The 26,701-nt window shown below is 47.9% G+C and overlaps 1 protein-coding gene across 1 annotated transcript in view; it reads left to right on the top strand.

The window, feature by feature from the left end:
- The window catches only part of LOC126291426 (dehydrogenase/reductase SDR family member 11-like), a 362,658-nt gene that overhangs the window by 163,428 nt on the left and 172,529 nt on the right, over nucleotides 1-26,701 (top strand). Inside the window, exon 2 of the mRNA XM_049984942.1 lies at nucleotides 2,935-3,109. Coding sequence (XP_049840899.1) covers nucleotides 2,935-3,109 — 175 coding nt within the window. The remainder of the gene's footprint in view (nucleotides 1-2,934; nucleotides 3,110-26,701) is intronic.

Genomic DNA, 26,701 nt, shown 5'->3' with positions numbered 1-26,701 from the left:
GCTAAACTGTCTACTGAAATAAATTCCCAACTACAGGTTTGCTACGTTATTTTCGCATGCCTCAAGCCTAGTCGCCATGTTGCATAAGTTATACAAATGCAGTTCGGCCTCTTCTTGAGACGTTAAACTACTGGTCGGTGTAGTCAGTGCCTCATGAAGTTTCTGGGTCATCTTCCACTGCTACTCACTCACTGTCTGACTTGCTGCCATTTTCGACAGATATGAACCTCATCAGGAACTTGTGTGACTGGCAGTACACTGAGAAGTAGCTCTGTGATATCCTCGCTTACCTCAGCATGGTTGTCAATGGAAATGAGCGTTTGGCGCCATTGACCGGGAACCCCCTTACGGGGCAGGTCCGGCCGCCTTGCAGGTCTTATTACATTCGACGCCACACTGGGCGACCTGAGAGCCGGATGGGGATGAAATTATGATGAAAACAACACAACACCCAGCCCTGAGCGGAGAAAGTCCCCGACCCAGCCGGGAATCGAACCTGCTTGTCAATGAATATTACCGACCAGAACCACAAGTGAAGAACTGTTCATTTTCATCACGGATACAGCTCACTCAGTTACCCAATGAAACATTGTAATGTATCATGCAACTGAATTCAGACCCAAAACGAATAATTAGTACACAATAAATCTTGCACCGGGCCAGGTTCTCCGACATGTGTCGTGCAACAATTAAATTTCCTTCTTTCTTTTAACGTTTATGGTTCAATATCTACATCTACATAGATACTCTGTAAATCACACTGAAATGCCTGGCAGAGGGTTCATTGAACCACCATCTCAATAATTATCTATTATTTCACTCTCGAGCACCGTGCTGAAAAAACGAACACCTTATTTTATTGTGATGATAGTTTCAGATGTAGATGGGCGTCAACAAAATATTGTCGCATTCGGAGGAGGCAGTTGGTGATTTTCATTTCATGAGAAGATTCTGCTGCAACGAGAAACACCTGTGTTTTAATGATTCCCACCCCCAAATCGTGTAAAATATCCGTGACATTTCCGTATAGTAAAAAGCGTTCTGCTCTTCTTTGAACTTTCTGGATGTACTCTGTTTATCCTATCTGGTACAGAACCCAGATCGCACAGCAGTACTGCAAATGAGGACGGATAAGTCTCTTTAGTTCTCTGTTACGAATTCCTCTTGCATGTAATGTTTCGAACTCCAGAAGTATGATGGCCTGCCTCTATGCAGTGATTAAGAGCAGATAGAACAAGAGATGATAACATAGTATGGCGCGCACCTTGAGGGTTCCAGAGCACACCAAAGCACTGATGCCAACAATGGGGCCCACTGAACAATGTATTTCATTGCTTTTGCAAATATAGGTTCTCCACATTGTTTGGGCACATCTCTGGCTTAAGCTGCTTATGATTTTCGATAGGTAGTGCAGTCATGAGTATCCCTGGTTCTGGTAGGTGCAAGAACTGACTCAGGAGCTGGTCCACATTCCACATATTTTGGGATACTTCCAACTTAGGTGATGTTCCCAAAATTAATCCAAATGGAGTGAAGTGTGGAATGTCCCTGCTGACACACACTGGTGTTGATGGTGGGTGCAAAAACTGTCTCAGGACGTGTCTCAGCTTCTACATTGCACTCAAACATCTCTAGACTTAACTAGATATGGTGTTTCTTGGAGTTATGCAAATGGAGTGAAGTCTGGACTGTCCCTGACACGGTGGTGGGTGCGGGGGCTGTCTGAGGAGGTGCTCGAGGTGCTCATATGCTTTGACACGTTTCCAGCCACGATGTTTTCTAAAGATGTCCAAATGGAGCACGGCCTAGACCGTCCCTGCTGACACACACTAGTGGTGGTGGGTGCAGGAGATGGTTCAGGAGGTCTCCCAGCTGTTACATTACACTTACACATCTCTATACTCGACTACACATGGTGTTTCCTCGATTTGTGCAAATGTAGTCTGGACTGTCCCTGAGACGGTGGTGGGTGCAGGGGCTGTCTGAGGCGGTGTCCGAGGTGCTCGTTTGCTTTGACACGTTTCCAGCCACGATGTTTTCTAAAGATGTCTAAATGGAGCACGGCCTGGACCGTCCCTGCTGACACACACTAGTGGTGGTGGGTGCAGGAGCTGTCTCAGGATGTGTCCCAGCTGCTACATTACTCTTACATATCTCTAGACTTGACTATACATGATGTTTCCTCGAGTTGTGCAAATGGAGTGTGGTCTGGACTGTCCCTGAGACGGTCATGGGTGTTGTCTCAACTGTCCCTGAGACGGTGGTGGGTGCAGGGGCTGTCTGAGGCGGTGCCCGAGGTGCTCGTTTGCTTTCACACGTCTCTAGCCACGGTGTTTTCTAAAGTTGTCCAAAGGGAGCGCGGCCTGGAGGGTCTGTGTGACACAAACTGGTGGTGGTGGGTGCAGGAGCTGTCTCACTAAGTGTCCCAGCTGCTACATTACACTTACACATCTCTAGACTTGACTACACATGGTGTTTCCTCGAGCTGTGCAAATGAAGTGTAGTCTGGACTGTCGCTGAGACGGTGGTGGATGCAGGGGCTGTCTGAGGCGGTGCCCGAGGTGCTCATTTGCTTTGACACGTCTCCAGCCACGGTGTTTTCTAAAGTTGTCCAATTGAGCGTGGCCTGGAGCGTCCCCGCTGACACACACTGGTGCTGGTGGCTGCAGGAGCTGTCTCAGGAGGTGTCCCAGCTGCTACATTACACTTACACATCTCTAGACTTGATTACACATGGTGTTTCCTCGAGTTGTGCAAATGGAGTGTAGTCTGGACTGTTCCTGAGACGGCAGTGGGTGCAGGGGCTGTCTGAGGCAGTGCCCAAGGTGCTCGTTTGCTTTGACACGTCTCCAGCCACGGTGTTTTCTAAAGTTGTCCAAATGGTGCGTGGCCTGGAGCGTCCTCACTGACACACACTGGTGGTGGTGGGTGCAGGAGCTGTCTCAGGAGGTGTGCCAGCTGTCGCTGCCGGGCCAGCTGGTGCCGCGCCAGCTCGACGTGACCGAGGACGAGGCGGTCGAGGCGACCTTCCGCTGGGCGGACGACACCCTGGGCGGCGTCGACGTCCTCGTCAACGCTGCCGGCGTCACCTCCAGCTGCAGCCTCCTGGGTGAGTGCCTCTGGCCAACTTGTCACTCTCTGACTGGAATGCACCTGCCGCCGATGCAGGTTGCGTGAGGTGAAGTCTCTCTGCTGGGTGGTTTTTTGCTTATACTGCACATATTCACTTTGAGGCACATTCCAATTTTCTGTTCTTCTACTTTCACGAACACTTTAAATTTCCAACTACGCGAGGACTCGACGAAAGCTTCGGGATTAATGTTCCTTCGAAGATGCGGTCGTTATATTGGCGAATGATAACAGCAGATTAACTTCCCACGGTTGGGGTTCACAGTAAAGTACAGCTCTTTAAAGGACATCATATTTGCCGTTGACTGTTGAAATTATTTATTTTATAATTTGCAATTTCGGTCTTTGGGTTATTTTCAAGCGATACTGTAAACGAATTTGCTTCCGCAGGCATATGCATGTCGGAGGATTTTGAAGTCTAACATGTGCTGAAGCAAAATACACTACTGGCCATCAAAATTGCTACACCCCGAAGATGACGTGCTACAGAAATTTAACCGACACGAAGAAGATGCTGTGATATGCAAATTATTAGCTTTCCAGATCATTCACTCAAGGTTGGTGCCGGTGGCGACACCTACTACGTACTGACATGAGGAAAGTTTCCAACCAATTTCTCATACACAAACATAAGTTGACCTGCGTTGCCTGGTGAAACGTTGTTGTGATGCCTCGTGTAAGGAGGAGAAATGCGTACCATCACGTTTCCGACTTTGATAAAGGTCTTATTGTAGACTATCGCGATTGCGGTTTATCGTATCCCCACATTGCTGCTCGCGTTGTCGAGATCCAATGACTGTTAGCAGAATATGAAATCGGTGGGTTCAGGAGGGTAATACCGAACGCCGTGCTGGATCCCAACGGCCTCGTATCACTAGCAGTCGAGATGACAGGCATCTTATCTGCATGGCTGTAACGGATCGTACAGCCACGTCTCGATCCCTGAGTCAATTGATGGGGACGTTGGCAAGACAACAACCATCTGCACGAACAGTTCGACGACGTTTACTGCAGCATGGACTCCCAGCTCGGAGACCATGGCTGCAGATACCCTTGACGCTGCATCACAGACAGGAGCGCCTTCGATGGTGTAATCAATGAGCAACCTGGGTGCGCGAACGGCAAATCGTAATTTTTTCGGATGAATCCAGGTTCTGTTTACAGTAACAAGATGGTCGCATCCGTATTTGGCGACATCGCTGTGAACGCACATTGGAAGAGAGTATTCGTCATCGTCATACTGGCTTATCACCTGGCCTGATGGTATGGGGTGCCATTGGTTACACGTCTCGGTCACCTGTTGTTCGCATTGACGGCACTTTGAACAGCAGACGTTACATATCAGATGTGTTACGACCCGTGGCTCTAACCTTCATTCGATCCCCGCGAAACCTTACATTTCAGCAGGATAATGCACGACCTCACGTTGCAGGTCCTGTACGGGCCTTTCTGGATACAGAAAATGTTCGACTGCTGCCCTGGCCAGCACATTCTCCAGATCTCTCAGCAATTGAAAACGTCTGGTCAATGGTGGCCGAGCAACTGGCTCTTCACAATACGCCAGTCACTACTCTTGATGAACTGTGGTATCGTGTTGAAGCTGCATGGGCAGCTGTACCTGTACACACCATCCAAGTTCTGTTTGACTCAATGACCAGGCGTATCGAGACCATTATTACGGTCAAAGGTCATTGTCCTTGGCAGTGATTTCTCAGGATCTATGCACCCAAATTGAGCGAAAATGTAATCACATGTCAGTTCTAGTATATTTGTCCAATGAATACCCGTTTATCGTATGCATTTCTTGTTGGTGTAGCAATTTTAATGGCCAGTAGTGTATTTTGCAGTATCACTCGAAAATGCCCCAAATGACACAGACTGCGTGGAGTGCGCACAAAATAACTGCTCCTTCCTGCGCAGACGGTGCAGTAATGGAGGTGACAATGGCAGTCGACGATGAAAGGGGGGCGTGTTGGGGCAATACTGTGAACGGCCACCTCACAGTATGCAGGGAACATTGCGACCACTGAAGCCTATGGACGCGACTTGCATCAGCTATAAGCTACTTCTAGCGAGTCTGCAAACGTTTATGTTAACAAGTCATGTATGTGGTAGCGGGCGTGCACCTACTGGTCATCACAGACATCGCCACAGATATGCAGCTTTTTGTAAGAACAGAAACTGACAGAAGTGCATGCTCCATATCTCCAAGCGTTTAGGAAAACAAAGCATTTTTGGCTTGGGGCAGGTGAGGCACGAGCCACTTTCATTAGCGTAGTTTCGAGACAGCGGTTGTCTATCCGAAAGAGTGCTGAACGGTAATGTGAGCGTCTTGGAGCGCGTCCTGATGCGAAATTATTTTTATTTTTTTATTTTCTACTTTTACGTTACATACACAGCAGATAAATCAGAATAATGTTCACTATATTGTATTTACTAACTATTCTATGAGAATTATGAAAAAGAATGTGTTAGAAAATAGATTAAGGAAAGGCAAACAAACCTACGTTTCTAGCATTTGTAGACTTAGAGAAAGCTTTCGAGCATGTTGACTGGAATACTCTCTTTCAAATTCTAAAGGAGTAGGTATTAAAATCCAGGGACAAGAAATAAAAACTTTGAGGTTCGCCGATGACATTGTAATTCAGTCAGAGACAGCAAAGGCCTTGGAAGAGCAGTTGAACGGAATGGACAATGTCTTGAAAGGAGGATATAGGATAAAAATCATCAAAAGCGATACGAGGATAATGGAATTAAGTCGTGTGATGCTGAGAGAATTAGATTAGGAAATGAGACACTTAAAGTAGTAAAGGAGTTTTGCTATTTGGGGAGCAAAATAACTGAGAATGGTCGAAGTAGAGAGGATATAAAATGTAGACTGGCAATGGCAGGGAAAGCGTTTCTGAAGAAGAGAAATTTGTTAACATCGAGTATAGATTTAAGTGTCAGGAAGTTGTTTCTGAAAGTATTTGTATGGAGTGTAGCCATGTATGGAAGTGAAACATGGACAATAAATAGTTTGGACAAGAAGAGAATAGAAGCTTTCGAAATGTGGTGCTACAGAAGAATGCTGAAGATTAGATGGGTAGATCACATAACTATCGAGGAGGCATTGAAGTGGGGAGAAGAGGAGTTTGTGAGACAACTTGACAATAAGAAGGGATCGGTTGGTAGGACATGTCCTGAGACATCGTGGGATAACCAATTTAGTATTGGAGGGGAGCGTGGAGGGTAAAAATCGTAGAGGGAGACCAAGAGATCAATACACTAAGCAGATTCAGATGGATGTAGGTTGCAGTAGGCACTGGGAGATGAAGAAGGTTGCACAGGATAGAGTACATGGAGAGCTGCATCAAACCAGTCTCAGGACTGAAGAAAACAACAAGAAAAAGAAAGGCTAAGGAAAATATTAGATAGCAGTATTACATTATCAGAAAATAATTTTAAATTATACACGAGAGTTTCGTATGTAAATGTAGATACTTTGATTATTTTATGGCTGATGATTTATGTATGCTGGGTTGATATTCGTCGTAGAACCTGGGGTAGCATTAATATTGCCGGCATCTTGCACACGTTAAAGACGCAAAATTTTTTACGATTACGTAAAATTGGGTTACATGCATTAAATGTTCTCTCTCATCACACATTTTGGCAGCAATCCACGCAAAACGTATCATTTCGTAAAATATTGATGACGATAGATACAGAAAGACATCACAAAAGCTGGACTAGCGGTGTGTATTCGGCGAGAATCAATTTAATACCGCACAGAATCGTGCATTTTGGCTAGAAGAACGATTTCGCAGTACGAGTGAAGGGAAAGAAAATGGGAATATTGGTGATCTTTTTTACATGGAAAATTGTTTTTGTCGTTTGTTATCCGACTTCAAGCTTGACTTTAAGAAGTTCTCGAAAGTCTTTCAATACCGGCAGCAATATCTTGCCAGTATCCACCTCGATAACAGGCAAAAATCGTCGAGATTGTCTATTCCCGTAATGGATGATTTTTGCCGTCTGGAGCTCCCATGTGTCACTGATGTAGCGCCACATTTCAAATCTTCTATTCTCTTCTTGTCCAAACTATTCATCGTCCATGTTTCACTTCCATTCATGGCTACACTCCATACAAATACTTTCAGAAACGACTTCCTGTCACTTAAATCTTTACTCGATGTTAACAAATTTCTCCTCTTCAGAAATGCTTTCCTTGCCATTGCCAGTCTACATTTTATATCCTCTCTACTTCGACCATCATCATTTATTTTGCTCCCCAAATAGAAAAACTGCTTTACTACCTTAAGAGTCTCATTTCCTAATCTAATTCTCTCAGCATCAACCGACTTAATTCGTCTACATTCCATTATCCTCGTTTTGCTTTTGTTGATGTTCATCTTATATCCTCCTTTCAAGACACTATCTATTCCGTTCGATTGCTTTTCCAAATCCTTTGCTGTCTCTGACAGAATTATGATGCCACCGGCGAACCTCAAAGTTTTTATTTCTTCTCCATGGATTTTAATACCTACTCCGAATTTTCCTTTTGTTTCCTTCACTGCTTGCTCAATATACAGATTGAATAACATCGGGGAGAGCCTACAACCGTGTCTCACCCCCTTCCCAACCACTGCTTCCCTTTCATGTTCCTCGACTCTTATAACTGCCATTTGGTTTCTGTACAAAATGTAAATAGCCTTTCGCTCCCTGTATTTTACAATTGCCACCTTCAGAATTTGAAAGAGAGTATTCCAGTCAACATTGTCAAAAGCTTTCTCTAAGTCTACAAATGCTAGAAACATAGCTTTGCCTTTCCTTAACCTTTCTTCTACGATAAGTCGTAGGGTCAGTATTAACTCACGTGTTCTAACATTTCTACGGAATCCAAACTGATCTTCCCCGAGGTCAGCTTCTACCAGTTTTTCCATTCGTCTTTAAAGAATTCGCGTTAGTATTTTCCATCCGTGGCTTATTAAACTGATTGTTCGGTAATTTTCACATCTCTCAGCACATGTTTTCTTTGGGATTGGAATTATTATATTCTTCTTGAAGTCTGAGAGTACTTCGCCTGTCTCATACATCTTCAAGAAACCTAAAGTAAGATGAAAGTCAACTCTAAACGTTGTATATGATTCCTGAAATGGACGTTCCAGTCAGACACAAGAGAATTACAATATTGGGGGTTAGTTGATTGCGTCCCTCCTCACAAAATTGCTTCTTTCCAAATAGTGTATCAAGTTTGATGTCTGGTTCAAATCTGTCTACCGGCCTACAATATGTGAAACGGACATAAATAGGTACAATGCTAGTTTTTTATACTTAGATACGGTTATTAGGTCTACAACTTGCTTCTGCCGTTTTGCAATAGATAGCAATAGGGGCCAATGGTGGTGCAGCGTGTAGATCGTAGGTGTCATATAACAAGCTTACGCACGTGTAAACGTAACAGCGTCAAACTATTAGTCGATTTGTGATTGCATTCTCGATTGAGAATGTCAACTTAGGAGCCGAATTCTTGTCATTTGCGGGAAATTTTAATTTTATGCTTTAACATTAAAGACTCTGCTGCTGAGGCTCATAAAACGCTGGGTGAGACACCTTCTAGTGAAAGAAGGAAATGGTTTCAACGCTACAAGAACGGTGATTTTGACTCTTTGGTAATCCATCAACGAAAGAGGGACGAAGTAAGTGAATAATGATAACAAAACCAGCGGCTGCATTTGAATGTTCGTCGTTTATTATTTTTAGCACATGCTACCAGTTTCGACACCATTTAAGAAAACCCGATATCCACAACCGTTATGATGTGCAATGAACAGAATTGTAAGCAGCGGGCCAAAATTAACTCTATTTCGTACTTTTCGTGGCAATAACAAGGGCAGCATGGCCAGATGACAACCACGGAAGATAGGCAACACAGTTACTTTTGGCCTGCTGCATACGATTATTTTCATTGCACATCATAACGGTTGTAGATAGCAGGTTACACTTTGGACCTGGAGATAACACCAGTTGGTGTCGAAGCTGTTAGCATGTGTTAATAAGAATAAACGATGTAGATTCAAATATAGCAGCTAGTTTTGTTATTGTTATTCAGGTGATTTTGACGTCCAAGACCGGCATGATGGTGGAACAGAGAAGTTACGTATTTCCGAGAAGGGAAGCACTACCCGGTTTCAGGACGTATGTCACATCGTCAGGTGCAAATTAAAATGTGAGTCCACGAAGGATGCATAACTAGGATTAAACATGTTAAAAAGAGAAGTTAACGGCCTGTCAAAGTCAAGAATATTAAAACTATGATACAAGACACGAATGTCACGGCCCCTTCAAACGGAGAAAACAGTATAAATCACAAGGTACTAAAGTACATTAGAAGCCCACTGTATTAATAAATTTTTTTTTTAAAAAAAACATGGCCTGCGCACTGTGTTAGAATAACTCACGCAGGTTTCACATGCTCACGCATAGTAGTCTCGTCACTGGGCAGTGTTTTATACTCTGAACACCACTGTTCAGTATACAGGGTGATCCATTGATCGTGACCAGGCCAAATAGCTCACGAAATAAGCGTCAAACGAAAAACCTGCAAAGAACGAAACTTGTCTAGCTTGAAGGGGGAAACCAGATGGCGCTATGGTTGGCCCGCTAGATGGCGCTGTCGTAGGTCAAACGGATACCAACTGCGTTTTTAAAAATAGGAATCCCCATTTTTTATTATATATTCGTGTAGTACGTAAAGAAATATAAATGTTTTAGTTGGACCACTTTCTTCGCTTTGTGATAGATGGTGCTGTAATAGTCACGAACATATAGCTCACAATTTCAGACGAACAGTTGGCAACAGGTAGGTTTTGTAAAGTAAAATACAGAACGCAGGTACGTTTGAACATTTTATTGCGGTTGTTCCAATATTATACATGTACCTTTGTGAACTTATCATTTCTGAGAACTCGTGCCGTTACATCGTGATTACCTGTAAATACCACATTAATGCAATAAATGCTCAAAATGATGTCCGTCAAGCACAATGCATTTCACAATACGTGTACCCACATACCTCTCAACAGCGAATAGTTCGCCTTCCGTAATGTTCGCACATGCATTGACAATGCGGTGACCCATGTTGTCAGGCGTTGTAGGTGGATCACGTTAGCAAATATCCTTCAACTTTCCCCACAGAAAGAAATCCGGGGACGTCAGATCCAGTGAATGTGCGGGCCATGCTTCGACGATTAATTCATCTATCATGAAATATGCTATTGAATACCGCATCAACCGCACGCGAGCTATGTGTCGGACATCCATCATGTTGGAAGTACGTCATTCTGTCATGCAGTGAAACATCTTCTAGTAACATCGATAGAAAATTACGTAGGAAATCAGCATACGTTGCACCATTTAGATTGCCATCGATAAAATGGGGGCCAATTATCCTTCCCCCATAATGCCGCACCATACATTAACCAGCTAAGGTCGCTGATGTTCCACTTGTCGCAGCCATCGTGCATTTTCCGTTGGTAGGTAGTGCATATTATGCCGGTTTACGTTACCGCCGTTGGTGAATGACGCTTCGTCGCTAAATGGAATGCGTACAAAAAATCTGTCATCGTCCCGTAATTTCTCTTGTGCCCAGTGGCAGAACCGTACACGACGTTCAAAGTCGTCGCCTTGGAATTCCTGGTGCACAGAAATATGCAATCGATGTTGATGTAGCATTCTCAACACCGACGTTTTCGATTCCCGATACTCGCGCAGTTTGTCTGCTACTGATGTGCGGATTAGACGCGACAGCAGCTAACACACCTACTTCGGCATGATCATTTGTTGCAGGTCGTGCTTGTCGTTTCACAAATGGCTGAACAATTCCTGTTTCCTTAAATAACGTAACTATCCGGCTAACGGTCCGGACACTTGGATGATGTCGTCCAAGATACCGATCAGCATACATAGCACACGCCCTTTGGGCATTTTGATCACAATAGCCATACATCAACACGATATCGACCTTTTCCGCAATTAGTAAACGGTCTATTTTAACACGGGTAGTGTATCACGAAGCAAATACCATCAGCACTGGCGGAATGTTATGTGATACCACGTACTGATACGTTTGTGACTGTTACAGCGCCATCTATGACAAAGCGAAAAGAGTGGTCCATCTAAAACATTCATATTTTCTTACGTACTACACGAATATGTAATATAAATGGGGGTTACTATTTTAAAAAAAACGCAGTTGATATCCATTTGAGCAATAGCAGCGCCATCTAGCGGGCCAACCATAGCGCCATGTGGTTTCCTCCTTCAAGCTAGACGAGTTTCGTTCTTTGTAGTTTTTTCGTTTGATGCTTATTTCGTGAGATATTTGGCCCGGTCACTATCAATGGAGCACCCTGTATATGTACCAGAACCAAGAGCGAATTCCTTATTTCCGGCTCAGTGGGGATAATCACAGTCAAACACTGTTTCCGGCTGTGAACACAAATGACGATTTCATTGATCGCCAAAGCCACTTCAAATAAAATAGCGGGTGGTGGGTTATTATGTATGATATAAAGAATTTTAAAAAAAATAGCGGGTGCCAATTGTTAGTATCAGCAAGAGACGAGACTCCACATGGCGCACTTAGGCATCCAGCATCATGTCGTACCACTGTGAATACACTCTTGCTGGTACATTAGAGGCCAACACCAGCAGACTGGTAGCGACACACTTCTCAAATCATAAAACGGCGCCGCGAGCAACCGACGCTCCACATAACGGTCACTGCGAGACTCCACAACAGAACCTACGCCTATTCCACGAACAAGCACCACCTCTAGCGCTCCGGAGCGGTAAACAAAGACTCACATCACCTTAATAGACAGGCACTATGAAAATACATGGTGACTGTGGTGTCACCGCCAGACACCACACTTGCTAGGTGGTAGCCTTTAAATCGGCCGCGGTCCGTTAGTATACGTCATTTGCTACGACCTAGCAAGGCGCCATATTCAGTAATTAGAATGAATTCTGAACAGACAATAATGTCAATCATGTACCGTCAAGAGCGACGTTCATCATTAATGGATTAAAGTTAAGTATCAAACTAATTACGTCCGCTTTCTGAATTCTAATTCCTTGCCATGTTCCAGACCTCAAGTCAGTCTAGTCCTTCCCTCCTCACGCCAGCCTGCGTGAGTTAAAACGCGTGCATTTCGGCCTCCCCTAGTAACACGGTGTTGGCTCTTCTGCCAAGACGACAGTCTGGTTTCTGTAAAAAGAGGACGCACAACACTGATCGCTCACAGAAAGCACTGCCGTGGGGCGATGGGGAGGGAAGAGGACCCGGACAGATGAGGGGGGAAAGGGGGGTGGAAAGGGGGGGATCCGATGGAGGCAGAGGGCACAGAAAAAGGGGGAGAATGGCGGACGCGAGAGAGGAGTGGAGCGCGCTCGAGCATCTTCATCAGGGACCCCCTCTTCCCCTGGATGGGCGGAGTTCTTGCATCGCCTCCAAGTCTTCAGTTTTGTTGCGTTGGCTGAGCCTTCACGTTTGTTTCTCGTCTTCGCGCCGCCCTTCTCAGGTGTTTGTTGACTTGTGTGTTGCCCGCATGTGCGGACGACTGAGCAGGCCCAGGGCGGGCCGGCGGTACATCTCCCGGCGCCCCGCGCCTCGCCGCGGCTGCTGTTTGGCGGCCGCTGGTGTGGCCGTCAGCGTTGACTCTGCAACACTTAGCAGCGTGTCGGCGAGGTGTGCGACCTCGTCGATCGCCACAGGTAGTGCGCAGACGGCTGCAACCAGAGTTCCGTCTCGCGCTGCAGTTGCAGCGCCTTGCCGTGGTGCAGCAGAGTGACGGGCGGCGGCTGGCGTGTTGCCACTCCTGCCGCCCCCCGGTGTTGTGACGTCCTCTTTGCGCATTTTCCCCTTGAGGGGGTCAACGCGCTCTTCCTCAGGTGTGCGCCTTCTTCTGTTCCCCTCGGCAGTGGGGCCGTCGTTGGCTCCTGCAGCTGCCAGCGTCGACCTCGTCGTTGCTCCTGCCGTGACTTCTATTAGGCTTCTTGCCTAGTTCATACGTAGGTTAAGCAGCCTACGCTGCTGTCCCTACAACTGCCTATATGTTCTTCTTCCATCTCTTTCTCCAACTGTCGCCTGGTTGTGACTAGCAACGTCTTCTTCTTTTGCTGTTGGTGCGTGGTCGATACTCGCGCAGCAGGTCCGGCCAGAGTGTGGTCGGTCGGCAGTGGACTCGATTTCAAAGTCCCCTGACGAGTCGGTTGTCGGATTCACTCGTTGTCGCGTAAAATCTTGCCGCTGCTTGCCGGAAGCGCTGTTTGAGCGGCGGTATTCCGGCAAGTTCGCGCAATTCCCTCGTCGGGAAATCGCGTGGCAGGTGCAGTGCGAGTCTGGGCTTTGTTCTGCACGGTCTCGACCATTTTCACTGAAGTGTCGGCCGCGTTTTCCCAGACAACGGCAGTGTACTCCAACACCGGCCTGATTAGTGTTAGATAGTTCTGCCGCAGTCTGGAGGTAGTGTCGTTTCTGGGTTCACCAGCGGGTACAGCAGGCGCATCCTGGCCAGCGGCTTTGCCCGCACCTCCCGAATATGCGCTTTCCACGTCAGACGCCTGTCGAGGGTAACGCCGAGGTATCGACCAGTATCTGACCACGGTGTGGGGCCACCCTTGATCTGCACCGTCCTGACGCCGGCTCGCACCTTCTTCACCACCATTTGCTGACCCATACTCCGAACTTGTCGCAGGCGAGCTGCGGGCGGCGACGCAGGAGTTTCCGGGACGTCTGTGGTGAAGAGGCAGTACAGTATGGGGCCGAGTACGGACCCCTGTGGTACTCCCGCTCTGATGGAGCGTGCTGTGGACGTCCCACCGTCGACTCGCACGTGGAAGGTGCGTTCATAGAGGTACGACAGGAACAGGCGGGCGTGCGACACTGTCACTCCCTGCGCGAGTAATCTGTACAGGAGGCCGTTGTGCAGTCGAAGGCGCCGGCGACGTCCAGTAGCACCGCCCCTCGGTATTCACGACGCTCTAGCACCGCCATAGCCTGCTCCGCGAGTCGCAGCAGCTGTTGTCGTGTCGAGTGTCCTCGGCGGAACTCAAACTGCTCGTCGGGAAGCAGCCCTTCTTCCCTGACGTGGTCGTGCAACCTTCTCGCGCACAGGCGTTCAAACACCTTTGAGGGGGAAGGCAGGAGGCTGATTGGCCCGTAATTCTGGGCCAGCCTATTGTCTTTCCCCGATTTTGGGATGGCCACCACCTCAGCGTGTTTCCACGCCGACGGGTAGCTGCAGCTCTTGAAGATGGCGTTGAAAATACAAGTCAGGGCGCGGACTGCGCCAGGCGGCAATTCGTTGAGCAGCGCGTCAGTTACGTCGTCGCAACCATCCGCCTCCCTGGCTGGCAGCAGGGCGAGTTGCTATTGCACCTCCTCTTCGGTTATTTCTTCGTCATCGTCCGCTCTGGCGGCCAGGTAGGCGGGGAGCCGCTCTTCGTGTTCTTCGTCGACGACGCCTTCCAGCGGCGTGAATTTTGCCGCAAATGTGTCGGTTAGTACGCTGGCTTTGGCTTCTGGTTCTGCGAAGACGCCACGCCCCACCTGCAGCGGGGAATGCGTTGGCGGCGCCGCAGGAAGCTCTCCGTGGTTTTCCGTGCGCTGCCATCACCGATCCTGAGCGTTGAAATCAGGCCCGCCCAGTCTCGGTTTCGCTGGTCTGCTACTGCTGCCGCAATGTGGCGGCGGCGCCGGTTCGCTTCGTGGCGGGGTCTCTTGTGACGTGCCAGTCACGGAAGAGCCTATTCTTCTTCCTGATAGCGTCTATGGTGTCAGAAGGCAGCTGGCGGGAGTAGTCCCGTGGCTGCGTCTGCTGCCTGCAGCGTTAGGCGCGTGGTTGCTGCGATGGCCGCCACTGCTCCCATTACCTCCGGGTCCGGCGTGGCGGCGACTGTCTGTGCCAGGTGCACTTGGAAGTGCTCCCAGACGGTGTTATGCAGCGGCATGCGGCTCTCCGGTGGTGCTACCCCATCTGTGTCCGTGTCGAATATCACTGGCAAGTGATCTGGCGACAGGGCACAACGGGTAGAAGCGACTGCGTTGTGGGCGGCCCCCCTGAAGATGGCGACGTCGAGGAGGTCGTGTAGGCCCTACCACAGTCGCATCGTCGTTCCTGGCTGTTGTTCGTCACTCGGGAGTTCCATTGCGAGCGTTTGGCGTCCAAGTCGCCGCCAATGAAGAGGCTGCCACGCATTGCCAGCAGCGCTTCCAAGTGTGCCGGTTGTACTGTCCCTCTCGGTGGTCGGTATGCTGCGACGAACGTACTGACAGCGACGCCAGTCGCTTCCACCGTCGCCAGCTCTGGAAGTTGTATAGGATGGTGTCGCAATTATGTTTTCACGTACACGGCCGTTCCACCTCCCGCCGCTTCTCTGTCTGTGCGGTAGGAGCGCTATTTTGGTGCCCGCACGCTGACACCAGCTTTCAGGTGAGTTTCCGTGACGAGGCAAACGTCCACTGCCTCGTCGCGCAGAAACTGCCGGAACTCGCCTTCTTGTGTGCGGATGCTGTTTGCGTTCCAGACGCAGGCTGTAAGCCCCAGTATTGACGTGTTAGCCATGTCTGGGCGTTGGAGTTGCTGTTGTGGTGTCGGCCTGGGTGGCCGCTTGCACTGCAGCCACTATGAGCTGAGGAATCTGCATAACGAGCTGCTTAAACTCGTTCAGCATCGCCTCGAGTTCCGGTGCTTCGGTTGTCGCAGATGCTTCCTCCGGACGCGGTGTCCTCTGTTGGGCTCGTTCGGCGGTTTGTGGGTCGGCGGCGGGCCGTGGCGGCCGTCGATCCCTCCTACGGCGTCCCTGGCCCGTTCTGGCAGGTGTCTGCTGGTGTCGCTCTGCCCCCAGCCGCGTCTGCCGCGGCAGCAGCGTGCTCCGCCTGGCTGCGTCTGGACGTCGTGGCGTTGGCCCGGCTGGTGTTGCTCTCGTTGCCGTCGCGTAGCTCGTTCCCTGCTGAACTGGCCTCGAAGGGGCCATCCGTCCCCTCTGGTTTGCGGCTGCGCGCTCGAAGGCGCTGCAGCCACCGTAGTTCGCCACGTGTTGCTCCAGGCAGTTGCAGCAGCGTGGTGGGTCCGTCTCTGGGATTGTACACTCCCGACTGACGTGTGCTTCCGCACACTTCACGCATTGTGGAGGCATTTGCCAGAACTTCGCGATGTGGTCGACGCCGTGGCAGTTAAAGCACTGCGCAGAACTTCCTCTTCTGCGGACTTTTTCAACCGTAGCCCCGACACTGCCCACTCTATTGATCTGGATAATCTTCCTATTTTTCACGTTGTCGTCGAGGATGGCCAGGAAGAGCGGTGTGTCGGAGTTGCCCTTTGGCGACTCCATTCGTGACGTAGCACGAATGTTGTAGCCCATGACTTTCAGCAGCTCTTTTAGGTAAGCTGGGTCTGTGCTGAAGGGGAGCTTGCGGAAGACCACCTTCAGCGTTTTCACCGGCTCCGAAGAGTAGGTGAACCAGTGCAGGCCCTCCTTCTTCGCGAAGTCCATGAGCCCTTTGTAGTCATCAGTCGTGTGTGTGACAACTTTGTACAACTCGCCTCCTGTCACGAGAGCTCTGAAGTTGCCACTTACGACCGATCTTACCTGCTCTTCGAAGGTTTCGAAGGCACACGTCTATTTGATTACGATAGGCGGTGGTGGTGGCGCCTTCTTCTCCTGTTGATTCTCTGTAGTCGCCCCACCATCCTCGGTGAGGTCGGAGAAGCGGTTGTTGGCGCCTACGTTGGCGGCTGTTGCAAGCACCACAGCGCTGGCGGTGTGCTTGCGTCTCGGCTTCGCGAAGCCGTCGTCGTCTGGCGTTTGTGGGACCCTGGTCCCCTGCCGCCTCGCAGGTTTTGCGCCTGGGCGCGGACGGCTGAGGGAGCGGCTAGCACTCCTCTGTAGCTGCTGCCCGCGGCTCTGAACACTCCCCAGCCACGATAGCTCGCCATCTGCGAGCCGCCGCAGTGCGACCTCGGAAGTGGGCAGAGCCTACTTGGGTGGGCGCCGGCGCACTTCACGACGTCCCATCCCCTGGCAGCACTGGACAAGTCCCGTCTTCTGTTTGACGCTCCGAGTAGTGACCGTGGTGTTGGCCACCCTCTTCAGCTAGTAGAGCCGCCTGTTCGCTGGTGTGTCGGTGGCGATCACCATCAGGGAAGGCGCCTCTTTGTGTGTGACGTGAGACCCGCGCGCGTCAGCAAGTCCGGCTCAGCCACCGAGGAGTACCTTGAGCAGTCTCTCGGGGACGGCGGCGTGCGAGTACCAGTGTAGGCCCCGGTTCGACGCCTCGCTCGTCCCCTCGATGTAATACTGCACGTTCGAGACCTGCAGCAGCACGAGGTTCTCCGAAGCAGCTCGCAAGCTGAAGTCTGGAGTCGTCCACTGCCTCAGGAGCTGCAGGAAGCCCTTCTGGTCTTTGGCCACCTCATAGACGACAGGCGGCGGCCGTCGATGAGACCGCCCGGTGGTGGGGGCAGTCTCTCCTTCGCCGTCCGAGCAGCCATTTTGTGTCGAGACGTGTCGGCTGTCCAGGTGGCGTCTGGGATGGCGCGTCTTCTGCCTCCGGCAGTTGAGACGGTTGGCTGCCTCCTCTCCTCGGGACCCTGTTTAGCGCCGTGTTGTGCTGTGGAAATCGCCCGTTTGCGACGCCTGCCATCAAGGTCTTGCGGTGCACTGGCTGCACTCTTCTCTGGCAAGAAGTCTATATTCGTGATGGTTTCACCGTCTTCTTCCTCCAACTCGAAGTCCGTGGTCGATGGCCGACTCGTTGAAGGCGGCGGCTCAGACGGGGCGCCAGCACGCTGCGAAGGCCGATCTGCCGCGCCAGCACCTCCAGTTGTCATAGTTGGGGGTCGGATGGGGCCGACGATCGCCACTCCCGTGGCTCTGCTGAGAGAACCTCGACACTCCGGGCGTCCCACGACGTCACTGCCCACTGCCGCAGCGACGACTCAGCCCTACAGCAGCGGGAAAGACAGAGGAGGGGAAAGAAAAAGGACTTGGGGGCAGAGAATGGGGTCAAGGAGGAGAAACAGGAGGGAAGGGGGAGAGGGGCTAAGAGGGAGCAGCCGAAAAGGATAGAGGGAGAGAGAATCATAGTTCATGTTGTTGTTGTTGTGGTCTTCAGTCCTGAGACTGGTTTGATGCAGCTCTCCATGCTACTCTATCCTGTGCAAGCTTCTTCATCTCCTAGTACCTACTGCAACCTACTCCCTTCTGAATCTGCTAAGTGTATTCATCTCTTGGTCTCCCTCTACGATTTTTATCCTCCACGCTGCCCTTCCATGCTAAATTTGTGATCCCTTGATGCCTCACAACATGTCCTACCAACCGGTCCCTTCTTTTTGTCAAGTTGTCTCACAAACTCCTCTTCTCCCCAATTCTATTCAATACCTCCTTATTAAGTATGTGATCTACCCATCTAATCTTCAGCATTCTTCTGTAGCACCACATTTCGAAAGCTTCTATTCTCTTCTTGTCCAAACTATTTATCGTCCATGTTTCACTTCCATACATGGCTACATTCCATACAAATACTTTCTGAAACGACTTCCTGACACTTAAATATATACTCGATGTTAACAAACTTCACTTCTTCAGAAACGCTTTCCTTGCCATTGCCAGTCTACATTTTATATCCTCTCTATTTCGACCATCATAAGTTATTTTGCTCCCCAAATAGCAAAACTCCTTTATTACTTTAAGAGTTTCATTTCCTAATCTAATTCCCTCAGTATCACACGATTTAATTTGACTACATTCCATTATCCTCGTTTTGCTTTTGTTGATGTTCAACTTATATCCTCCTTTCAAGACACTGTCCATTCCGTTCAACTGCTTTTCCAAGTCCTTTGCTGTCTCTGACAGAATTACAATGTCATCGGCAAACCTCAAAGTTTTTATTTCTTCTCCCTGATTTTTAATACCTACTCCAAATTTTTCTTTTGTTTCCTTTACTGCTTGCTCAATATACAGATTGAATAATATCGGGGAGAGGCTACAACCCTGTCTCACTTCCTTCCCAACCACTGCTTCCCTTTCATGCCCTTCGACTCTTATAACTGCCATCTGGTTTCTGTACAAATTGTAAATAGCCTTACGCTCCCTGTATTTTACCACTGCCACCTTTAGAATTTGAAAGAGAGTATTCCAGTCAACATTGTCAAAAGCTTTCTCTAAGTCTACAAATGCTAGAAACGTAGGTTTACCTTTCCTTAATCGTTCTTCTAAGATAAGACGTAAGGTTAGTATTGCCTCGTGTGTTCCAACATTTCTGCGGAATCCAAACTGATCTTCCCCAAGGTCCGCTTCTACCAGTTTTTCCATTCGTCTGTAAAGAATTCGCGATAGTATTTTGCAGCTGTGACTTATTAAACTGATAGTTCGGTAAGTTTCACATCTGTCAACACTTGCTTTCATTGGGATTGCAATTATTATATTATTCTTGACGTCTGATGGTATTTCGCCTGTCTCATACATCTTGCTCACCAGATGGTAGAGTTTTGTCATGACTTGCTCTCCCAAGGCCGTCAGTAGTTCTAATGGAATGTTGTCTACTCCCGGGGCCTTGTTTCGACTCAGGTCTTTCAGTGCTCTGTAAACTCTTCCCGCAGTGTCGTATCTCCCATTTCATCTTCATCTGCATCCTCTTCCATTTCCAGAACATTGTGCTCAAGTACATCGCCCTTGTATAAACCCTCTATATACTCCTTCCACCTTTACACCTTCCCTTCTTTGCTTAGAACTGGGTTTCCATCTGAGCTCTTAATATTCATACAAGTGGCTCTCTTTTCTCCAAAGGTCTCTTTAATTTTCCTGTAGGCTGTATCTATCTTACCCCTAGTGAGATGAGCTTCTACATCCTCACATTTGTCCTCCAGCCCTCCCTGCTTAGCTATTTTGCTCTTCCAGTCGATCTCATTTTTGAGACGTTTGTATTCCTTTTTGCCTGCTTCATCTACTATATTTTTATATTTTCTGCTTTCATTAATTAAATTCAATATTTCTTCTGTTACCCACGGATTTCTATTAGCCCTCATCTTTTTACCTACTTGATCTTCTACAGCCTTCACTACTTCATCCCTCAGAGCTACCCATTCTTCTTCTACTGTATTTCTTTCCTCCATTCCTCTCAATTGGTCCCTTATGCTCTCCCTGAAACTTTCTACAACCTCTGGTTCTTTCAGTTTAACCAGGTCGCATCTCCTTAATTTAGCACCTTTTTGTAGTTCCCTCAGTTTTAATCTACACTTCATAACCAATAGATTGTTGTCAGAGTCCACATCTGCCCCTTGAAATGTCTTACAATTGAAACCTGGTTCCGAAATCTGTCATACCATTATATAATCTATCTATAACCTATCAGTATCTCCAGGCTTCTTCCATGTATACAGCCTTCTTTTATGATTCTTGAACCAAGTGTTAGCTATGATTAAGTTGTGCTCTGTGCAAAATTCTACCAGGCGGCTTCCTCTTTCATTTCTTTGCTCCAGTCCATATCACCTACTACGTTTCCTTCTCTTCCTTTTCCTACTACCGAATTCCAGTCAGCCATGACAAATTTTCGTCTCCCTTCACTATCTGAATAATTTATTTTATTTCATCATACACTTCTTCAATTTCTTCGTCATCTGCAGAGCTAGCTGGAATATAAACTTGTACTACTGTAGTAGGCGTGGCTTTGTGTCTATCTTGGCCACAATAATGCGTTCACTATGCTGTTTGTAGTAGCTGAGGCACGCAAGCCTCCCCACCAACGGCAAGGTCCATAGTTCATGGAGGGGGGGGGGGGGGGAGGAGTAAATGGAGGGACGATCATCCGGGAGAGTATCACATTGCCAGTAACACTGAGCTTAAATAGCGGCCAGAAGAGGAAACCAAAGAGAAAACTCGCATGCCAGAATAACCTGGGTTGCTGCCCCGACTAGAAGGGAAATCATTGGCGTCACCGATTCCCCCACAGCTCAGTGTTAACCCACCATCTTCTCACACACGAAATGGGGGAACTACACTACTGGCCATTAAATTACTACGCCACAAAGATGACTTACTACAGACGCGAAATGTAACCGACAGGAAGAAGATGCTGTGATATGCAAATGATCAGCTTTTCAGAGAATTCACACAAGGTTGGCGCCGGTGGCGACACCTACAACGTGCTGACATGAGGAAAGTTTCCAACCGATTTCTCACATACAAATAGCAGTTGACCGGCGTTGCCTGGTGAAATGTTGTTGTGATGCCTCGTGTAAGGAGGAGAAATGCGCACCATCACGTTTCCGTCTTTGATAAAGGTCGGATTGTAGCCTATCGCGATTGCGGTTTATGGTATCGCGGCATTGCTGCTCGCGTTGGTCGAGATCCAATGACTGTTGGCAGAATATGGAATAGGTGCGTTCAGGAGGGTAATACGGAACGCCGTGCTGGATCCCAGCGACCTCGTATCACTAGCAGTCGAGATGACAGGCATCTTATCCACATGGCTGTAACGCATCGTGTAGCCAAGTCTCGATCCCTGAGTCAACAGATGGGGACTTTTGCAAGACAACAACCATCTGCACGAACAGTTCGAAGACGTTTGCAGCGGCACGGAGTATCATCTCGGAGACCGTGGCTGCGGTTACCCTTGACGCTACATCACATACAGGAGCGCCTGCGATGGTGTACTCGACGACGAATCGGGTGCACGAATGGCAAAACGTCATTTTTTCGGATGAATCCAGGTTCTGTTTACAGCATCATGATGATCGCATCCGTATTTGCCGACATCGCGGTCAACGCACATTCGAAACGTGTATTCGTCATCGCCATACTGGCGTATCATCTGGCGTGATGCTGTGGGGTGCCATTGGTTACACGTCTCGGTCACCTCTTGTTCGCATTGACGGCACTCTGAACAGTGGACGTTACGTTTCAGATGTGTTACGACCCGTGGCTCTACCCTCTATTCAATCCCTGCGAAACCCTACATTTCAGCAGGATAATGCACGACCGCATGTTGCAGGTCCTGTACGGGCCTTTCCAGATACAGAAAATGTTCGACTGCTACCCTGTCCAGCACATTCTCAGATCTTTCACCAATTTAAAACGTCTGGTCAATGGTGGCCGAGCAACTGGCTCATCACAATAAGCCAGTCACTACTCTTGATGAACTGTGGTATCGTGTTGAAGCTGCATGGGCAGCTGTACCTGTACACACCATCCAACCTCTGTTTGACTGAATGCCCAGGCGTATCAAGGCCGTTATTACGGCCAGAGGTGGTTGTTATGGGTACTGATTTCTCAGGATCTATGCACCCAAATTGCGTGAAGATGTAATCACATGTCAGTTCTAGTATAATATATCTGTCCAATGAATACCCGTTTCTCATCTGTTTCTTCTTGGTGTAGGAATTTTAATGACCAGTAGTGTAATTCATTGACAGCATTCATTTGAAATTGCCGACTTTCGACAAAGCAATCTTGGATAGGCCTAACAGAATCGTTTCGAGAATCATCTGTAAATATGACGGCAAAAACAATTACCGAAAGTCGATTTGCGGCTTCCACAAGTTGTGTGACAAGTAATTGCAATATGGCGCACCGGTTTAGTATTTCCCAGTTTCAGTCAATTTACTGTTTTCTGGATGTTCGTACTCGCTGCAGACAATGATGTACGTTGGTTTTCAAACGTTTCTCTAAACTGACAGTACAGCATTTCTGGAATTGGACAGGAGTTACATTAACCTGCGTTACATGAACTGCGTAAGTAAGGCTGTACATGCACATCGCAGGCACCGGAATTTTAATTAGTTCTCTCTGCTAGTTTATTGAAACACCAGTCAGGCTCACGCCAACACAAGTCAATTTAACAGCAGAATAATATTCACTGTCTTTCTACGCTGTAGCGGTAAAATTTTGCTCGCAACTGAAACATTCTGATAATACAGTAATCCAGCCCAAAACTCATTCCGCTCGTATTTTGCATCAACACATTTTGTTATGGACATTTATGCATTAGTCGACCAGTTTTACGATTTCAAACTCTTATCTGTACACTGATGACAGTTGTTTATCAATTCATATAAATACTGAATTAGTAAGATTCTTAGAATGGCATTCGAGAAGTACTACTTTGTATCGCTCACCGCTCTTATCCTTTTTGTTCATTTCCGGACCGTCACGGCTGTTAAACCTACTAACATCTTCGAAACAACCTTTCCACCTTTTTATGACTATGTACCTATTTTACACCATCAATATTTTTTCTTTAAGATTAACTCAGTATACAGCAAATTCCAAAGTAATGAACTTTCCGCGAGTGCAGTTCTTTTTATACAAACTCAGTAAAGATCTTTCTTACTGCCCTGTTATGGTTCAGATGGCTCTTAGAACTATGGGACAACTTCTGAGGTCATTAGTCCCCTAGAACTTAGAACTACTTAAACCTAACTAACCTAAGGACATCACACACAGCCATGCCCGAGGCAGGATTCGAACCTGCGACTGTAGCGGTCGCGCAGGTCCAGACTGTAGAACCGCTCGGCCATCCCGGCTGGCACTGCCCTGTTATAATTGAGATCAACTGTATTTATTTTTCTATAATTTTATTTTTGTGATTTAGGACAAAAAGCTATACCCTGAAGAACCAAAGAAACTGGTACACCTGCCTAACATCGTGTAGGACCCCCGCGAGCACGCAGAAGAGCCGCAACACGACGTGGCATGGACCCGACTAATGTCTGACATAGGTCGGGAGGAAATTGACACAATGAATCCTGCAGAGCTTTCCATAAATCCTTGAGACCGCGAGCGAGTGGATGGAGATGTCTTCTGAACAGCACGTTGCAGGAGATCCCAGATATGCGCAATAATGTTCATGTCTGGGAAGTTTGGTGGCCAGCGGAAGTGTCTAAATTCCGAGGAGTGTTCCTGGAGCCAATCTGTAGCAGTTAAGTCGTATTGTCCTGCTGGAATTGCCCAAATCCGTCGGATTGCACAATGGACATGAATACATGTAGGTGATCAGACAGGATGCTTCCGTACGTGTCACCTGCCAGAATCGTATCCCAATTGCACGCGCCGCACACTATTACAGAGTTTCTACTAGCATGAACAGTCCCCTGCTGACATGCAGGGTGCATGGATTCATCAGATTGTCTCCATACCGGTACACGTCCATCCACTCGATACAATTTGAAACGACATTCATCCGTCCAGGCAACATGTTTGTAGTCATCAACAGTCCAATGTTGGTGTCGATGGGCCCAGGCGAAGCGTAAAGATTCGTGTCGTGCTGTCATCAAGGGTACACGAGTGGGCCTTCAGCTCCGAAAGCCCACATCGATGATGTTTCGTTGAATGGTTCGCAAGCTGATACTTGTCAATGGCCCATCATTGAAATCTGCAGCAATTTGCGGAATGGTAGCACTTCTGTCACGTTGAACGATTCTTTTCAGTAGTCGTTGGTCCCGTTCTTCTAGGATCTTTTTCCGGCCGCAACGATATCAGAGCTTTTGTGTTTTCCGTATTCCTGATATTCAAGGTACACTCGTGAAATGGTCTTATGGGAAAATCATTTTATCGCTACCTCGGATATGCTGTGTCCCATCGCTCGTGCGCCGACTACAACACCGCTTTCAAACTCACTTAAATCTTGATAACCTGCCATTGAGACAGCGGCAGCAGACGTATCAAGTGCGCCAAACACTTGCTGTCCCATATAAGCGTTGCCTACCGAAACGCCGTCTTCTGCCCGTTTACAAATGTCTGTATTTGAATACGCATGCCTGTACCAGATTTTGGCCCCTCAGTGTACACCGCCACAACACCTCTGTGAGGTATTAATACTGTGGTGGTAAATACGTGTCCCTATTCCCTTTTTGAGCTGTTATGAGTTTCCGTTACACCTAAGAAAATAATCAACAATGTTTTCTGTTTTAATTACATGTTTTATTTTACTTTATTTAAAAAATCGAATTAGAAGTTTGCTTACCACAATACGAAAACAATGCTGGCATCTTTATCATACAATAAAGATATGAGCTGATACAGATCACAATAATCTATATTGCAATGTGTTCCGACAACTGTAGTATGCCTCGACAAAGAGAAAGTCATTGTTGTGCCAGTTTCCATACACCTGATGCAGTATATTACCACCAGATGTCAGGCATAGAGAGAGGTGGGAGGACATATTCCATAAAGAATTGGGATTCCCCTAAGTTGGTGATAAGTATGCTTCCCAAGGACCACAAATGACAGATTAATTCTGCGTTAAGTGTACTTCCCAACCCCTTCTAGAAACTAATTTGGTGGTAATGATACTTCCCAAGAAACATCAAAACGCCGTTGTTTGGTGGAATATACACTTGCCCTCAATGCTATATTTCACAACAGAGACTGCCGCTGGAGGTCAGGGGTTTGAAGAGGTAGTAACATATATTCCCTTAAACGCCATAAGGAAATACATTTAGTGGGAAGTATATCCAACTCGCGAAAGGGTTAGCAGACGATGGACACAAAAGGGAAATTCCATAACACGGGAAGCACAATTTAGCCACAACTTTCACTGTTCTCTGTTAAACAACGTGTTCATGTGCGCTTCTGGCGGCGTGTTTTGTAACGTCACTCTCAAGTTATGACGTGACGCTATTCGTGGTTAGTGCTGAAGGTTTAACGTAACACAGCCACACTGGGCAAAACCCTGTCACCCACAGGCCACATGACGCTAACGCTGTTCAGCAGTAGCGCTCTTGCCGTGACAATAGCTTCAGTGCGCCAAGGAAGAGCGTCCACAAGATTTTTCAAGTATGCCGTGTCCTACCCTTTAGTTCTAGTCAATGATTTACACTGCGTCAAATAGGGTCGCGAACTGGGCAGAGCGCTTTCTTGCTCGGCTCTATATTGACCTCGGTGCGACGGCACTGCAGTGCTGTGAGAGAGGGTGTGTCTTCTTCAGCCTCTCCCATTCGTCGTTGCTAATTGCAGCGAGACACCGCTAATGTCCGTGATATTGATTTGCATTGCCGACTTCGGCCTGTCACCGTGATCTTTGGACACTATCACACATGTTTGAAGATGTAGAAGAAATAGAGGCTCTTGGTCTCCGGCAACGTTCAAATAAACGTCCTGATTTGTGTTCATGGTAACCTGAAAGCAAGGCCCCAAATTACAGTGGTTCAAGTGGTTCAAATGGCCCTGAGCGCTATGGGACTTAACTTCTGAGGTCATCAGTCCCCTAGAACTACTTAAACCCAAGTAACCTAAGGACATCACACACATCCATGCCCGAGGCAGGATCCGAACCTGCGACCGCAGCGATCGCGCGGTTCCAGACTGTAGGCCCTAGAACCGCTCGGCCACCCTAGCCGGGCAAATTACAGTGCGAAATAAACCTAGCAAGTATCACAGAACTACCACTGGCCTGGACTACACACTCCACCCATTGAATCTCAATCGGCTCATCAGGCCATCGCTGCAGTTGATACCCTGCATCATTTGAAACGAAGCAAAGTGTTATCTCGTCATTCCAAATGTCCTTTGCAATATTCACATG

Source organism: Schistocerca gregaria, chromosome 9, assembly GCF_023897955.1.
Source record: "Schistocerca gregaria isolate iqSchGreg1 chromosome 9, iqSchGreg1.2, whole genome shotgun sequence".
Classification (NCBI taxonomy): Eukaryota; Metazoa; Arthropoda; class Insecta; order Orthoptera; family Acrididae; genus Schistocerca; species Schistocerca gregaria.
This window is presented reverse-complemented; position numbering and strand designations above follow the sequence as displayed.